A 19,431-nucleotide genomic window follows, 5' to 3' on the forward strand; every position below is an offset into this window, starting at 1 on the left:
CACACCTTGTGCTTTTTGATACTCCAGTAACGTTGCAGCTCTGAAATATGGCCAAACTGGTGGCAAATGGCATCTTGGCAGCTTCATGCTTGATTTTCCTCTATTCATGGGCAGTTATTTTGCGCCTTTTTTGCCCAACACGCTCCTTGCGACCCTGTTGGCTATTTGCCATGAAATGCTTGATTGTTTGGTGATCACGCTTCAAAAGTTTGGCAATTTCAAGACTGCTGCATCCCTCTGAAAGTCATCTCACAATTTTTTACTTTTCAGAGCCCATCAAATCTTTCTTCTGACCCATTTTGCCAGAGGAAAGGAAGTTGACTAATAATTAAGCACACCTTATATGGGGTGTTGATGTCATTACACCACACCCCTCCTCATTACAGAGATGCACATCACCTGATTTACTTAATTGGTACTTGGCTCTCAAGCCTATACAGCTTAGAGTAGGACAACATGTATAAAAAGTATCATGGGATCAAAATACTCATTTGCCTAATAAATCTGCACACAGTGTATGCTAGTTTGCTCGTAGGAAGGTACTGGCCTTCAGGCAGAAATAGTGCCACTGACACCGAGTATTAATAAAAATTGGGTAACACTGAGACTGTGTGTTAGTTGCAGCAGGCCACTAAGTTTTGTAAGATATGAAGCCCCCAAAATTATGCTAGTTTGCTGATAGGAAGGTACTGGCCTTCAGGCAGAAGTAGAGCCACTGACACCGAGTATTAATAAAAATTTGGTAACACTGAAACTGTGTGTTAGTTGCAGCAGGCCACTAAGTTATGTAAGATATGAAACCACCACCAGGATGCTATATATTATGGTATTTGGCTTCAGGCAGAACTACAGGCTGTGACAGCAATTTTATTTATTTATTTATTGATTTATTTTAAACTTACACTATTTTTTTTTTAGCAGTAGGGTACTACGCAGTTTATGCTATGAAGCCAACACAAGGCTGCAATTGAGCTGGTATGAATTGACATGGTGGCTGACAGGCACTACACTACACCTGAACCTGTTGTTTTGACAATTTTGGGACTTTTTTTGCAAGTTGTAATACCTATTCCTAGTAGAACAGACACAAGTGATGTAGCAGTGCTGAGGTTGTTGATTATTAGTAGCAGATGTCAGAACAGCTTTAAATCTCTCCCTGCCTGTGAATAAGCTATCCCTATATCACACACTGCAGTAACAGACCGTATGCACCACTAATAAAAGGATTATTTTTTTTTGTATGGTTTAAAACAGGATTAGCTCTCACCTAACTAAGCAATGCACTAACACTGTCCCTATACCTTGTTCTATGATTTACACAGCTGCTAGCAGCTAGTAGACACTGTGTTCAGCCCTTACAAGGACTATTATTAGTTTACTGTATAAATGCTGTCCCACACACCTTACAGTCTAGCTATACCGGCAGCTCAGGAATTAATGCGTGTTCACAAAATACAGCCTTATATAGCCCCTATGACTCTGTGCGGCCAAGCCAATCACAGTAATACCACATCAAAGATGGCTGCGGCGTTACTGTGAGACTAAGCAATGTCAGATGTGTTCATCGGCTGGAAAAAGGCGCCAGGAGGTGCAGAAATGAAAATGAAAGTATCGGAGCGGATACCATATTAGCCGTCGGATACCAAATACCTCGAATACCCCATTATCCGCCGGATACCGAATAGTGGCGAATATATTCGCTCATCCCTAATTATATTCATATTTCTGGACTAATTGTACCCTCTGTTTTGTGGATTATGTTATGGACCATTTGATTTGCTTGGAATAAATGCTGTTTGGATTGTACAGCCATCTCTGGCTCTGTTGATTGTGTGATATGGGAGAAGGACCCCGTCACAATGAGGTAACTGGCAGGATGGAGAACATACCAGGATATCAGCATGGGGGAACTGCCAGGATGGGGGAACTGCTTGATGGGGAACTTGCCAGGATGGAGAACATACCTGGATGGCGGAACTGCCAGGTTCAAGAACATAAGAGGATGGGGAACATGCCAGGATGGGGGACATACCAAGATGGGGAACATGCCAGGATGGTGAAGATACCAGGATGGTGAAGACACCAGGATGGAAGACATGCCAGGATGTGGTACCTGGCAGAATGGGGGACCTGCCAGGAAGGGGGACCTGCCATGATGGAGGACCTGCCATGATGGGGGACATTTCAGGATAAGGAACATACCAGGATGGGGGATATGGCAGGATGGGGAGCATACTACGATGGGGGTCTTGCCAGGATGTGAGACCTGGCAGAATGGGGAATATGCCAATGAGGAAGATACCGGGATAGAGGACCTGCCAGGATTGGGGCAAGCCAGGATGGGGAACATGCCAGGATGGGGGAACTGCCAGGATGGAGAACATACCAGGGTATCAAAATGGGGGAACTGTAAAAATGGGGGACCTGCCAGGATGGAGGACATGCCAGGATAATGGAACTGCCAGGATGGAGAACATTACAGGATGAGGCACATACCAGGATAGGGGACATACCAGGATGGGGGATATGCCAGGATGAGGGATATACCAGGATGGGGGATATGCCAGGATGGGTGACATGCCAGGATAGGGGACATGCCAGGATGAGGGGCATGCCAGGATCGGAACATACTAGAATGAGGGTCTTATCAGGGTGGGGACTTACCAGGATGTGGGACTTGGCAGAATGGGGGACATGCCAGGATGGAAAACATAGCAGGATGGAGGACCTGCCAGGATGGGGGTATGCCATGATGAGAGACATGCCAGGATGGGGGACATGCCAGGATGGAGGAACTGCCAGAATGGGGGAACTGTCAGGATGGGAGAACTGCCAGGATGAGGGATATGCCAGGATGGGGAAACTGCCAAGATGGGAGAACTACCAGAATGTGGGAACTGCCAGTATGGGGGATCTGCCAGGATGGGGGATTTAATAAAAAGGAGAGCCTGTAGATGGAAAGGCGCATTTTTTTCTTACCCGGTAGATAAGAGGAGAGGAGGTGAAGGAATGTACTCACCTGTAGGGGTTGTGAGAGTTCACAACACCTAGAAGAGCACGTAATGGTGGAGATAGCTGCAGCACTGGAGAATCAGGCAGATAAGCACATCAAAGGAGACCGGTTTTCATCGCCGCGGATTGGGGATCTGCTAGGATGGGGGACCTGCCAGGATAGGGGAACATGCCAGGTCGGGGGAACATGCCAGAATGGTGAAACTGCCATTATATTGGACATACCAGAATGGGAGAACTGCCGGATGGGGAACATACCAGGATGGAGGAACTGCCAGGATGGGTTAACTGCCAGGATGCGGACCATGCCAGGATGGAGAACATACCAAAATATTGGACATGCCAGGATGGAGGACAAACCAGAATGGGATTACTGCCAGATGTGGAACATTGAAACCACTTATATCCTAAAAAAGAATACATTGATGCTCATATTCCTTAAAAATTATATTTTTTATTTGTACCAAAAATTAAAAAAATACAGATATGGACAATAGGGCACAGCAAGGAAAGAAGAAATACAACTGCGACTCTCATTCATTGGGGAGAAGGTGAGTGGGGGCCGACAAAGTCCCTCATATTAGTAAAGAAGATCATATTGATCAGGGATCATTAGTCTACATACAATTTAACTATATTATATTATATTAAAGGTCACTGTATGCGTAGAGGTTGAGCTAATAGTTTATATCCAGAGTGATAGATAGACCAAAGGATGTTGACAACACCATAGTGGATTAAACAAATTACTCATAATAAGCGTCACCATCCTTTGGTCTCTCTAACTCCGTGTACCTGGCAACCCACACATGTGCTGAATATCATATTATGTCACAGACCATCAGAGATCTGACTCTCAACAAAATGTATATGGGGTCATGGTCAAATTTATATAATATATTGTTTTTACGCTGGTCCGTATCTCCCACAATGATATACCAGGGAGATGGAAAAATCCCCAATCTCTGGCTCATTATCTGAGTCAGAAAAGACGTATTGACCAGCCCATACACAGATATTCTATCAGTAAGCCAGCCTGGTGGATATGTTTAGCTAGTCCGTATCCCCCAAGGTAATATACCAGGGAGATGGGACAATCCCCAGTCTCTTGCTCATACGGTCGACGCCCTTTGGTCTATCTATCACTCTGGATATAAACTATTAGTTCAACCTCTACGCATACAGTGACCTTTAATATAATATAGTTAAATTGTATGTAGACTAATGATCCCTGATCAATATGATCTTCTTTACTAATATGAGGGACTTTGTCGGCCCCCACTCACCTTCTCCCCAATGAATGGGAGTCGCAGTTGTATTTCTTCTTTCCTTGTTGTGCCCTATTGTCCATATCTGTATTTTTTTTATTTTTGGTACAAATAAAAAATATAATTTTTAAGGAATATGAGCATCAATGTATTCTTTTTTAGGATATAAGTGGTTTCAATGTTAGACAGGTTCTATCCTGATTACTATAAACAAAATATGTGGTATATGTGGTTACAGATGTGGAACATACCAGAATGTAGGACCTGCCAGGATGGGGAACATGCCAGGATGGGGGACATGCCAGGATGTGGGACCTGTCAGAATGGGGGACCTGGCAGAATGGGGGACATGCCAGGATGGAGAACATACCAGGATATTGGACATGCCAGGATGGAGGACAAACCAGAATGGGAGAACAGCCAGATGGGAAACATACCAGGATGGGGGAACTGCCAAGATGGAGGAACTGCCAGGATGGGGAACATGCTTGGATGGAGAACATACCAGGATATTGGACATGCCAGGATGGAGGACAAACCAGAATTGGAGAACTGCCAGATGTGGAACATACCAGAATGGATGACCTGCCAGGATGGAGAACATGCCAGGATGAGGGACATGCCAGGATGTGGGACCTGGCAGAATGGGGGACCTGCCAGAAGGGGGACCTGCCAGAATGGAGAACATACCAGTATGGGGAACATACCAGGATGGGGGACATCCCAGGATGGGGAACATACTAGGATAGGGAACATACCAGGATTGGGGACATTTTCCAGCATGGGGGACATTTTCCAGCATAGGGGACATTTTACTGGATGAAAGACATTTTCCAGGATCGGGACAATTACCAGGATGGGGGACATTTACCAGGATGGAGGACATTTACCAGAATGGGGCCATGATAGGGACAAATATACCAGAATAGTAAGATGGGTCACATATTTAAGAGGAAGTGGCCCAGGAAGGGGGACGTTAGTACAGAATGAGGGACATTCCTAAATAATGAATTGCGAGGGGAGCAACTCATATGGGATTTAGAGATGTTCACACTTTAAAATGTAGATGTGGATTTCAGGGTGGAATCTGATTGCATTCTATGCTAAAATCTATCAATCTATCTATCCATCTATCGATCAAGCTAATATTCTGCATTTTTTTCCATAAAGATCAATCCAACTGCTGTGTCTGGAAAGGGCAGTGGGAGTGGCTCAGTTTCAATGTGTGGTAAGCTTGATGTCCCCTGCTGAAGAGCAGAGAAGGCAGCAATCATAAGTTTAAAATCAAATAATTGTGTACATAATAGAATTTGCTAAATTGTAATGTTGGCACTTCACAAAAAAAATTGTGTTTTAGGTTGCAGTTTGTGCACTCGGTCTGTGAAAGGTTCGCCATGACTACTCTATCATCATTCTCCCGCAGTGTCTATGGCACTCTGATGTGTCAGCACAGCGGAGTACGATGACGTTACTACTCTGTGCCACTGTGCTGAGATATGCAGAGAAAGAACAGTGGACATGTGTCACGCTCCCCGGGTCCCCTGGCCAGCTCCCCGGCTCCCCTGCCACGCTCCCCGGGTCCCCTGTCCAGCTCCCCGGCTCCCCTGCCACGCTCCCCGGCTTCCCTGGCTCGCTCCCCGGCTCCTCTGTCCGGCGTCCCCCGCTCCACAGCCTCCAGGCCTCCTCACCTAGGATCCCCAGGCGTCCCGGTCCCCGCTCCCAGCGTCCGCTGTCAGCTTCGCTGCAGCCCGGCTCCTCTGCCTCCTGTTCGCCGCTCCCTGCCCTGGCTTCTGGCACCCGGGCCCCGCGCATGCGCATTAGGGCGCGCGCGCGGTCATTGACCCTTTCTTAAAGGGCCAGCGTCCACAGACAGGATATTGAACACACAGGTACAGGGTATAAAGGGGTTTAATGTCCAAGTGGGCGGGGCCTGTTCTTCGTGTTTCCTAAGCTAGGAGTCAGGTCTCCTTGTATCTTGCGGTATACTTACCTCTCTCTCTTCTAGAGCCGCTCCTGCCTCGCCATCCGGTCCTGCCGATTCCCGAACCCCGCACGCTGACCATCTGCCATCCCGTCAGTCCGTACCATCTTTGATCCCTGTGGTGACCCGTCCTCTCGCTCCATCAGTTCCGGACTCTGCCTGATAACATCTTGGCCTCCGAACCTGAGCTCCGTCACCTGGACTACCATCTGTGACTCCGTGGTCCCAGGGACTTCTACATTCCACTATTTTGCACGGACTATCCTGCTACCTGTAGTGCTCCGGCTACCGGACCCCTTGCCTTCAGTGAGGAGTTCGGCCCAGTGGATCCACCTCCTGGGTCTGCCCGTCCACCTGGCCCTAACAACATGCTGAGGAAACCAGAGCAGCGAGGGAATAAAGAGAACTGAGTATTTATGTATTTAATCACGGTGGCCAGACGACTATGGGGGTTGCATAAAAGTATATGTAGATGCATAATACTATGTGAGGCTGCATAATACTATATGGAAGAATATGGGTGCTGCAGAATGCTATATGGAGAAATATAAGGTGTGCATAATACCTGGAGAAATATGAGGGCTGCACGCTACTATATGGAGGAACATAGGGTCTGCATAATACTATATGGAGGTATATGGGACCTGTATAATACTATATGGAGAAATATGGGGTGCATTATAATACATGGAGGACTATGGGGAGTGCATTTAATTACATCAAGGACTATGGGGTGCATAAAACGATATGAAGGACTATGTGGAATGCATTATAATATATGGAGGACTATGAGATGCATTAGAAGATATGGAGTACAATGTGAAGTATACTTTATGGAGGACTATGGGGGAGCACATTATACTATATGAAGGACTATGTGTAGCCCATTGAATTATATGGAAGGCTTTGTAGAGTCAATTATATTATTTGAAGGGCTATAAGGGAGCCTTTATACTTTACCTACAGTCACTAAAGGGCCATTATACTGTATGCAGGAATATATCCAGTGTGAAGAATTGTTTGTGTGTGGAGTCTATCATACTATATGGAGGCCATTATACTGTGTGGAGGTTATTATACTACTTGAAGGGATAGTAGGGGCCATTATGCCAAAAGTAGGTCCATTATATTGCATAAAGGGCTGTGTGGGGGGTCACAGTTGTGGCTCTTACTTGGTCAGGGTCACCATTCATTGCCAGGGTAGTTAAAGGGGGGTACAGTAGGGTCATCATACTCTGCATGTGGATGATACTGTGGAGGAATGTACTGTGGGGGATCATGCAGTGTTTGTGGGGCCCTTTCTTTGCCACTATACTTTATGGCTGCAATGAAAGGGGAATCTAGTGGTATCAATAGGAGGAAAATTACTTTGTAATAAGGGCTGTAAAGTTGTGAAGTATACTTCTGTGACCGAGCCGAATATTATCTATTTATTTATTTATCTTGGGGGGCCCAATTAGAATTTCTGCTATGGGGCCCCATGATTTCTATGTACGCCCCTGTGTTCAGCCCTCCACAGTTGTCACTGTCTCTCATGTGGCCCCTTGGTAGAATAAATTTTTCACCCCTTATGTAAACGATATTATGGGTCTTATACAAATTTATATTGAAATAGCCATTCAGTCTTCATTACATAATAAATGCTGCTAGCTTACCCTCTTACCATCTTGTCATATACATACACTATGCATCAGCACACCAATTAATGAATACATGAACTCCAGTATTGGTACAAACATTGAAAACGTAAGTGTGGCGCCCCTGAGGCTTTTGGTCGCCAAAGAGTACTGTGTCTCCTTTAAGGCACAATATCCATCCTGGGTATGGAAAGGTTAATGTCTGGTATGTCTCACTTACACCACACAGTCAGAGAATGAGTCAGCAATTTCCTTGCATAACACATATAGCAGGTGGCTTCTCACTAATTAGAGCAGGGGTGATCACTATGACAACTAGGAAGTCCCTAGCTTGGTGACTCATCCAGAAGGAGGGGGGAGCACAGGAAAATACAAGAGCATAGACAGAAGGACTTCAGAACATCTAGAACACAGAAAAACATGGTCACCTGAAAGGTGTACTTGAGAGCTCCTTTGGGTAGAATCGGCCAGACCGCAGGCAGGCTGGAGACACCGGGAGGAGAAGGAGTCTGGTACCGGTAGATCTTGTGGGACTGAGGAGTTCAACAGCGGTCAATGGGGAGAAGCAGGTGGCTGCTTCCACAGGGCCGGCACTACTACAGGCTGCAGAGTCCTAGGGCAAGTTATACTTTAGGTTGGCTGCCAACATCTGCAGGACAGAAAGATTTCAAGTCTTCCGTCCACCACCCAAATAGCTCGAGGAAAAGTGATACACTGGATTCGGGACTGAGTTCAGCAGCTCGTCCCAAGGCAAGGATCCACTTCACCTGCAACATGGCTGGGACACTTAAACAATCAAGGGGGTCCCCAAGGTGCTTTATGCCACGTGGAACGACACAGTGCATCTTAGAAAAGGAGAGACCCACAGAGACTGCCATACCGGACCTAAAATCTGACCTACCCAGGATCGACCAGAGCTTCATCACGGCAGAGACCAGTACCCAGGGTGCGGCGTTGAACCAGTAAGTAAAGACCTAGAACCCGCACCTTCTGACTCTCACTCTGATTGCCGTCGCCTGTGCTTCAGCGCTCCCGGGGACTGCCGTACCCCCGCCATCCTCCCGGGGCCTGCTCCGCCTGTAGGGAGCGACACAATCCCAGCTGCACACAACATCTGCATCGGTGAGAGAACTTGCAGCGGCTTCACCCATCCCTGGCCGCGTAAAACAGGTGGTGTCACAATCCTAATAGAGTTTCCTAACCTCCAAATACTACATCAATACTCCCTACTACCCTCCAACCGTCCTTCCTGTACACCTCGGGGTAACGAAACCGGGCCAAGCCACCCCGTGACAACGCAGAGGATCTGCACCCCGGCGTGGCAACGAATAGGTTAAAACACCTGCCCCGTGGGGCACTACCATAAACGCAAAAACCATCCAACCACGTCACCGTATCAACCATGTCACCATCCAACCATGTTTACCTTTATTTCCTTCCTGTGCATATATGCCAAACCAGGTCTGAGTGATATCTATATTGGCCACATAACTTATTTATGCACCTGTACATCCATTTTATACTAAAGGTCGGCAGACCATTTTTTCTTTTTCTTGTACTATTACTATTTAGGTCTTGCCTATTTCAGATTTTAACTTTTATAGTTGTATAATATCTCTTTATATATAGATTCTGAACGAGAGTGCCATGCAGAAGATGCTTGCAGCCTAGAAGATGGCTATTTGTCTCAGCATGAATTTTTGGAAAAGTATTTGTAAATCACTTTTGTTATACTGTTTTGCAAAACCAAGTAATCCTTTGAAAACCCCACTGTTTGTACACAGCCAAACATAAGTATTTTGGTATGATTGCTGAAAAAAAATTATAACGGGCCTTTTGATTTGTTTTTCTTTTTTTCTATAGGGATTTGAAGATTGCCTTGTATTTTCTGACTTAATGGAGCAATGCAGCAATGATTTTGGTGAGTGATACAGCCACTCTCTTCACACATGCATCTGTAAAAACAAGATCTAACATTACCAGGTTATTTGCATTATTGTGTAAAATCACATTGTTTAATTCTTTTTCAGACATCTGTGTCCCTGAGTTTTCGCAGCTAAGGGTACCGGATGCTCATGCAATTTCAGACTTGGCAATGTACAATTACAAAGAGGTAACATTTTTAATTAATTTGCCTTAACCCTTCCTGAGATTAGATGTACTTGTCCCAGTTTCTGGCAAAACCATTCACTATAATGAATCAGACAGAGTCACTTTAGACTAACTATGGCTTTTTTTCTGACAATAGCCACTTATTTAGTCATGCACAAAAGTGTTGTTAAATATTCTCTTGTGTATGTCTAAAAAAGACAAACACCTCTGGACCAGAGGCCATGTGAAGTTTACAGTGATGCCACCTGCATCATAGTTATGAATGGTTTCATCGGGCGTGGGGAGAAGGGAATTTCTGAATCACAGTTTTTTGGAAACTTGACTTAACCACGTTTTAACAATTTTTCGTTTTTACCTCCCTTTCTTCAAGGAGCCATAACTTTTTTAAATTTTCCATCACTACAGCCATATGAGGGCTTGTTTTTTGTGGGACGAGTTGTACTTTTGAATCACACATTCATTCTGCCACATATTGTACTGGAAAATGGGAAAAAAAATTCCAAGTGCGGTGAAATTGCCACTGGGGGCTGAGAATGAGGTGCTCCCCGCCGACACGCATTAAATCCCGCTGTAAGAGATTGACAGCAGGATTTAAATAGTTAACAGGCACGGGTGGATCGCCGATCCACTGGCGACTATTAAAAGCACATGCTGGCTGATCAGATCAGCTGACATGTGCAGGGAAACATGCAGGCTCGCCGCACAAGCACTCATCAAAGGGAGTGACAAGCATCAAAACGCATGTGGTGTTGATGTGTTCTTTTGCTAGGAGATTTAGTGCACAAATGTCTGCAACCAAATACTGAATGTGTACTCATAGCCTAATCCAGTATTGAGTTCAATTACTTCACCTGAGGTGAGGTCACTGAGTTCAATGGGTTCACCTCAGGTTGGTTCATCTGAGGTCACAGCTGGGGTACCATGGTAACCCCCAGCTGTCACCTCAGGTGAAGTCGTTGAACTCAATGCCGGATTATCGGATTAGGCTATGTGCCCATGTTCAGTATTTGGTTGCAGACATTTCTGCACCAAATCTGCATCTACTGGAAAAAAACTACATCGATGCTGCATGCATTCTTATGAAGTTTTGTGCATTTTTTTTGCCAAGGGCTGCAGATATAAATAGGAAATATCTGCAACCACATACTCAATGTATGCACATCTCCTAATCCAATAATCCAGCATTGAGTTCAATGACTTCACCTGTGGTCAAATTACTGAGTTCAATGAGTTCACCTTAGGTCAGTTCACCTGAGGTCATAGCTGGGGTACCATGGGAATCTCAGCTGTGACCTCAGGTGAAGTTATTGAACTCAGTGCCATATTACCGGATTAGGCGTGTTGTGCACATTGAGTATTTGGTTGTAGACATTTTTGCACGAAATCTACATTTACTGGCAAAAAACTGCATCAACATCACATGCATTTTGATGCAGTTTTGGTACATTTTTTTGCCAGGAGTTGAAGATTTGGTGCAGAAGTTTCTGCAATCAAATACTCAATATGCGCACAGCACTTAATCCAGGAATCTGGCATTGAGTTCAATGACTTCACCTGAGGTGAGGTTACTGAGGTCACTGAGTTCATTAAGTTCAACTCAGGTTAGTTCATCTGAGGCCACAGCTGGGGTACCGCAGCTGGGATATCAAGTGAACTCAGTGATGTCACCACTCACAACTTCGCCTCCTTCTGTGTGTCCCTGATGCCGCAAGGAGCAGTCTTGTTTTCTAATGTGACCACACACTACGACCTCAGATGTTGCAGAGCTTGGATCGTCGTGGGACATTGTGTCTGTTGATAACAGTGGACATGCAGGAGTGTTTTGGGGTTAACACATTGGAGAAAGGCGGTGTTTTTTTAAAGAAAGAATTTTTCTCTGTGTTTTGTGTTTACTTCTTTTGATTTACAGGGTTAGTAATGGGGGTGTCTCTTAAACCCCTCCCCATTACTTATCTTGGGCTTGATGACAGCTGTGATTTTTTGATAATTCACAGCTGTCATTAAATTACTATGACTACCCCCACACGAGGATCGAGATGAGCTGAGTAAAGTGCTGAAATTGGCGCATCTAATAGATGAGCCCATTTTGGGGCAGCTGCAGACTGCTACTTTTAGACTGAGGAGGGCACAATAACCATGAGTCTCCCCAGCCTGAATATATCAGTCCCCAGCTATCTGCATTATCTTGGCTGGGTATCAAAATTGGGGAACCTTAAAATAATTTTTTAATTATTTAATTAAATAATTAAAAATAAAGCGCATGGAGTTCCTCATATTTTGATACACAGCCAAGATAACACGCACAGCTTAGGGCTGCAGCCTCTATCTCTATGCTGGGTATCAAAATTATTTATTTTTACTCTCCATTTTGGGGACCCAGACAGCTAGTGTGAGGGCAACCAATCACAGATGCCGACACAGAGGGTGGGCAGAGGAAGCAGGACTGCAACCAATCAAGACACTGTTACAGAGAGTGGGTATGGGAAGCAGTGCATATTCATGAACTGTAATGATTGGACCAGAAAGCAGTGTGACAGCCGCAGGAAACTAAATATAATTCTCCAAAATAGTCTGACAACATTATTCTCAGAAACTAACCATGAGTCAGAAATGCATACAGACATCTTCCCTATGCTGTTCCCGTTCTGTTTCAACACTTTTTCATGCATTGCAGCATTTTTACAGCCCTCCCAGATCTACTTCCATGATCCTCCAGAAAAGTTTCACATTGACTATCATTAGGTTTGTTATTCATTATGAATAAATGAATAAAAGAAATTATTTAGCACAAAGAAACCAAACCCAAATATTTGACTATTTGCCCCATCTCTACAAATTATATTTATCTAACTCTACCACTAACATAAAGTATAAAGTGTCAAGCAAAAACAATGGGCTCTGAATAAGAATTTCGAAGTTATTGGAATAAAGTGACATGTTGGATTTAAGAAATCTGGCCTGATCGGAATTGCTAAAAACTGGCTTCTGCAGGAAGAGATTAAAACTTGATCCAATCATTCAAGTCTTAACATGCAAAATACCTTTTAAAATATAGTAACATGGTCAAAAGATAAACATTCATCATTATCGATTGTTTAACTGTATACAATTTAAAATTAAACAAAATATATCTTTTCCATTTTAAATTATTATGGAATATACAGTTGTATGTTAGGTATTTAGAGCCATGCAGATTATGGCTGAAATCGATAAAGAGGAAGAACAATATTAAGTAGGTAATAGTATGATTTCCACAGGTGAAATACTTTAAATAGCGGTAAAGTACTTTACAGTGTTTCTAGCAAAGAAAAAAAGAAATTCCAAGTGTGGCGAAATTTCTAAAAAAAAAGTGCAATTCCACAATTTTTTTTCAGGTTTTTTATTTACCATGTTCACTACATGGTAAAACTAATCTGGCAGTATGAGTCATCAGATCCGTATGAGTACGTAGATACCAAACATGTATAGTTTGTTTTTTATGTAAGTGATGAAAAAAATTCAGATGTTTGCACTCCTAAAATGTTGCTTTTGGCACCATTTTACGAGAACCTTATTGTTTTTATTTTTATGGATCTGGAGCTAAATGATGGCTTATTTTCTGAGCCATGAGATGTAATGTTTAATGATACCATTTTTGGGTAGATATAATGTTTTAATTGCCTCTTGTTGTATTTTCTTGTAATGTTGCTGCGGTCAAAAAAATAATAATTCTGGAGTTTTTTGGGTTTTTTCATTATGTTGTTTACTGATTGGATTAACTTAAGAGGGCTTTACACGCTGCGACATCGCTAGCATTTTCTGGCAATGTCGAGCGTGATAGCACCCGCCCCCGTCGTACAGCCGAAATGTGGTGATCGCTGCCGTAGCGAACATTATCGCTACGGTAGTGTCACACACACATACCTGCTCTGCGACATCGCTCTGGCCGGCAAACTATCTCCTTTCTAAGGGGGCGGTTCGTGCGGCGTCACAGCGACGTCACACGGCAGGCGTCCAATAGAAGCGGAGGGGCGGAGATGAGTGGGACGTAACATCCCGCCCACCTCCTTCCTTCCGCATTGTCGGTGGAGGCAGGTAAGGAGATGTTCATTGCTCCTGCGGTGTCACATACAGTGAGGTGTGGTGCCGCAGGAACAACGAACAACATCGCTAATAAGCAGAAAACGATGTTTTGTTTCAGCAGGACCTCTCCGCGGCAAACGATTTTGACCGCTTTTGCGATCGTTTAAGGTTGCTCATAAGTGTCACACACTGCGATCTCGTTAATGAAGCTGGATGTGCATCACAAACACCGTGACCCTGACGATAATTCACTAACGATATCGCAGCGTGTAAAGCCCGCTTTACACTATATCTTGATAGATCAGACATTTCTGAAAGTGGAGATCCCTTGAGGAAGGGGACTGACTTAGTCCCTGAAATGCGTGTCGGAGAACAGTTCAGCTTTATTCTTTTAGTGTGGCCCTTGTCCCCTGGCCCTAACTCCAGTGCATCATCCTTAAATATTAATTCAGCAATAATCCAGCGTAATCCTGGGTGGATATACCCACACCCTGGGTGGTGATGGTATTCATCTCTAATAACCTGCAAAAACCAACCCTGCGGCAGGAAACACAGGACCTCTAACTGGAGAGTGAGCAGAGCAGTGCGGTGAGTTCAAATGCTCTGAGGATCTAGTGCTATCGGACAGCTGCTGGGGAATCCTCTCCCTACTCCTGGAGCACTTCGGTGTGGTCTAGTCATACTAACACACCGTTGAGAGCAGAGAAGGGAGCCATAGCAGTCTAAGCAGGAAGGACAGCATACTGGTCTGGGTAAGGCCGTGTGCCCATGGGACGCTCGTACCTGCGGATATATTCGCAGGTACGGCCGCATGTTTCCCGCAGCTGCCCGCCGGCAGCCGCAGCTATTTTTAGCTGCGAGTTTCCAGCGGAATAGCTGCGGGAAACATGCGGACTTTCTCGCGATTTACCTGCAGACGTCCCAGCCTCTATTTCCATAGCGGAGGGCCGGGATCTCCGCAAGTAAATCCGCATGAATAATTGACGTGCAGTAAGGTGCGGCTGAGGGATCTCCGCAGGTGATTCTGCAGCCGCACTTTCCGCAGCGTGGACACAGACACTCCCCATGTCCCATAGGGTAACATGGGGAGTGCCTGTACATGCTAGAACCTGTGGATTTATCTGGAAAATCCAGAAAAATCCGCAGGTTTTCCGCAGCAAACTCCGCAGCAAAAAGCTCCTGTGGGCACATGGCCTAACCGCTCATTGCATCTAACCACTTAAATGGAAGACATAGGAAAAGATACTACCAGGTTTAAACGCTAATCTTAATTTATTCACAGGAGGTGACAGTGTGATAACGGGCTTTGACCCGAAGATAAAGCTAATTAATTTGGAAGCTGCAAGGAAGTAACCATCTAACCTCAAGTCAATGCTAATAGACCTTTTTGTCACCTATGGGCCGGAGCAACATAATTCATCAGTTTCTTACTAATCCTGCAGTAAGAACAGATTATTGCTGGTCTGTAGGGATTTAATTGCATGGAAAAGCAAGCGGTCTCCCCCTATAACTAATAACCTTCCCTCAAATGTATTGGTCTTAAAAACAGTGTTTTTATATAAAAAGTTTTTACTATTTTTATTGTGCTAGCATAGCAAAAAAGCATTTTGGATTGTTGGTATGTGTATATATATATATATATATATATATATATATACAGTTTTAATTTAAATAAAATAAAAAATTATAAGAAAATTGATAACATTTCTCGTCAAAAAATCTCTCAATATATATATTTGTTTGTGCAAGTAGAATATTAATATTGGTTCAATATTACTATTTGCAATTTTTAACGGTGTTTCCAGACAAATTGGAGGAATTTGCCATATCTACAGTGCTGGCCAAAAGTATTGGCACCCCTGCAATTCTCTCAGATAATACTCAGTTTATTCTTGAAAATGATTGCAATCACAAATTCTTTGGTATTATTATCTTAATTTATTTTGCTTGCAATGAAAAAACACAAAAGAGAATAAAACAAAAATCAAATCATTAATCATTTTACACAAAACTCCAAAAATGGGCCAGACAAAAGTATTGCCACCCTTAGCCTAATACTTGGTTGCACAACCTTCAGCCAAAATAACTGCGAACAACCGCTTCCGGTAACCATCAGTGAGTTTCTTGCAATGCTCTCCTGGAATTTTTTTTAAACACCAAATTTTATTCCAAATTTTCATATGCATTACATCTTGTTAAACAATATAGCAAGTATGGATTCACCATGTCCATTAACAGGTTATTGGCAATTAACTATTCCTCCTGTTTCCCTTGTTTCCCCCCCCCCTTCTATTCTAAAATAACCCCCCCAAAAACTTAGCACACTTTTTTCCTCCTGTCTAGCCGACAGAATGCCCAACCACGCCACATTTTGTCATTTTTTTTTTTCCACCCCATGCCTCTAGATGAATCATTTGCCTTCTTATTAGAGATGAGCGAACCGGTCGCGGTTCGGCTCGAGGTCGGTTCGCCGAACGGGAGTCCCGTTCGAGTTCGGTTCGTCGAACGTTCGACGAACCGAACTAGAACCAATAGGCTATAATGGGAGGCAATCACAAACACATAAAAATGCATGATAAATGTACACAAACAGTTAATAAACATTGCCATAACACTTACCGGTCCTCGCAATCCCTTCTGCACTCTGTCTCCTGCCGCTATTCCATCCGATGATCGCTGAATCCTCCCGGTGACGGCACTGCCAGCAGAGATGCAGGACCTATCGTGATGTCAAAATAGCCATGTGACCAGTCACGTGGCTATTATCTCATTGGCTACAGACTGGTCACATGACTATGACGCGTCATGTAGGACCTGCGAGTGCATCTCTCCGGTACACGGTGCACATATGTGTATCGCCGTGTACGGCGACATGCTCTAGCACACGGTCGACTCCCCGTTCCGTTAGGGACCGGCTGACACAGCCGGTCATTAACGGAGATCACCGTTGCCAAAGCAACGCAGTTAGCGGTGACGTCACCGCTAACCGCGGCTCCGGGAGCACCGTTGCTATGGTAACGCGTCTGTCAGCGTTACCGCTGTTACCGCTGACAGCCAGCACTGATCACTCACGGAGTGAAGGCTGCATGCTGCTTCCCGATTGTAGTGAGGATTGTAGTGAGGATGAGGTTCCCCAGCCCCAAGTGATGAGCTGGTGAACCTCATCCTCACTACAATCGTCACTACTACTACACTAGTGAGGATTGTAGTGAGGATGAGGTTCCCCAGCCCCAAGTGATGAGCTGGTGAACCTCATCCTCACTACAATCGTCACTTCTACTACACTAGTGAGGATTGTAGTGAGGATGAGGTTCCCCAGCCCCAAGTGATGAGCTGGGGAACCTCATCCTCACTACAATCGTCACTACTACTACACTAGAAAGAAAGAAGACAGAAGAACAGGATCGTGGAGGGCTGACAGGGGGTAATAAAGATGGAGTCTCTAATGTGTCTGTGTATTTATTTCTATTAAAGTATTTTTTCTCTGTGTGTTGTTTTTTTTTAACCCTTTATTGGAGATTCTTAATGGCCGGGTCAAACGTGCCTGACATTAAGAATCTCTGGCTTAATACTGGCTAGTAAAACAAAGCCAGTATTAACTCATGATTACCCAACAAGCCACCCGGCTCCAGGGCTGTTGTAAGAGTTGGATACAGCGCCAGATGATGGCGCTTCTATGAGAGCGCCATTTTCTGGGATGGCTGCGGACTGAAATCCGCAGCAGAGGTGCCCAGAAACCTCGGGCTAACCTGTGCTGCGGATTCCAATCCCCAGCTGCCTAGTTGTACCCGGCTGGACACAAAAATTGGGCGAAGCCCACGTCATTTGTTTTTTAATTATTTCATGAAATAAGTGAAATAATTAAAAAAAAACGGGCTTCCCTATATTTTTGGTTCCCAGCCGGGTACAAATAGGCAACTGGGGGTTGGAGGCAGCCCGTGGCTGCCTGCTGTACCTGGCTAGCATACAAAAATATGGCGAAGCCCACGTCATTTTTTTGGTGGGCAAAAAAATTCTGCATACAGTCCTGGATGGAGTATGCTGAGCCTTGTAGTTCTGCAGCTGCTGTCTGCTCTTCTCCATACAGACAGACAGCAGCTGCAGAACTACAAGGCTCAGCATACTCCATCCAGGACTGTATGCAGAAGTTTTTTGCCCCCTGAAAAAATTATGTGGGCTTCGCCATATTTTTGTATGCTAGTCAGGTACAGCAGGCAGGTACGGCTGCCCCCAACCCCCAGTTGCCTATTTGTACCCGGCTGGGAACCAAAAATAAAGGGAAGCCCTTTTTTTATTATTTCATGAATTTCATGAAATAATTAGAAAACAAATGACGTAGGCTTCGCCCCATTTTTGTGTCCAGCCAGGTACAACTAGGCAGCTGGGGATTGGAATCCGCAGCACAGGTTGGCCTGAGCTTTCTGGGCCCCACTGCTGCGAATTGCAGTCTGCAGCCCCCTCAGAAAATGGCATTTTCATAGAAGCGCCATCTTCTGGCGCTGTATCCAACTCTTCCAGCACCTGCCTGCTATACCTGGCTAGCATACAAAAATATGGCGAAGCTCACGTCCTTTTTTTGTAGTTTTTTGGCAAAAAAAATAAAAAAATGCTTCCCTGGATTTTCCATTGCCAGTGAAGGTAACACCAAGCAGTGGGGGTTAGCAGCCAGTAGCTGCTTGGATTACCCTTAGCTAGCAATACAAAAAATGCAGCGGGAGCCCATATATATTTTTTTTATTATTTATTTAAATAACTAAAAATAAAATGGGCTTCCCTGTATTTTGATTGCTGGACATCACAGTGCTGTAAAAATAAATCTTTAAAAAAATGACGTAGCGCTCCGCGGTATTTTTGATTCTCAGCGCAGATAAAGCAGACAATATGGGTTGCCACCCCCATCTGCCTGCCGTTACCTTGGTTGGCAATCAAAATACAGGGAAGCCCATTAATTTTTTCTATTTAAAAAATAGTTAAAAAAAAAAAATGACGTTGGGTCCCCCCATTTTTGATAGCCAGCTAGGGTAAAGCAGACGGGTGTAGCCTGAAAACCACAGCTGGCAGCTTTACCGTGGTTGGGGATCCATTGTGGAGGTCCCCTCAGGCTCTTTTTTATAATTATTTTATAACTATTAATAATTACACAATAAAAGTAGGGTCCCCCCCAAATTGGATCACCAGCCAAGGTAAAGCGGACAGCTGTGGTCTGGTATTCTCAGGGTGGGAAGGTCCATAGTTATTGGGCCTTCACAGCCTAACAATAGTAGGCCGCAGGCACCCCAGACGTGGCGCATCCACTAGATGCGCCAATCCTGGCGCTTCACCCCAGCTCATCCCGTGCCCTGGTGCAGTGGCAAACGGG

General features: G+C 44.6%; 1 protein-coding gene across 2 annotated transcripts in view; it reads left to right on the forward strand.

The window, feature by feature from the left end:
- KMO (kynurenine 3-monooxygenase) overlaps positions 1 to 19,431 on the forward strand; it is a 1,795,071-nt gene that overhangs the window by 1,607,828 nt on the left and 167,812 nt on the right. For both annotated transcript variants that reach the window (XM_075338209.1, XM_075338210.1), the window contains 2 exons: positions 9,762 to 9,819; positions 9,929 to 10,011. In XM_075338209.1, the coding sequence (XP_075194324.1) occupies positions 9,762 to 9,819; positions 9,929 to 10,011 (141 nt within the window). The remainder of the gene's footprint in view (positions 1 to 9,761; positions 9,820 to 9,928; positions 10,012 to 19,431) is intronic.

This window comes from Anomaloglossus baeobatrachus, chromosome 3, assembly GCF_048569485.1.
Source record: "Anomaloglossus baeobatrachus isolate aAnoBae1 chromosome 3, aAnoBae1.hap1, whole genome shotgun sequence".
NCBI classification, from domain to species: domain Eukaryota; kingdom Metazoa; phylum Chordata; class Amphibia; order Anura; family Aromobatidae; genus Anomaloglossus; species Anomaloglossus baeobatrachus.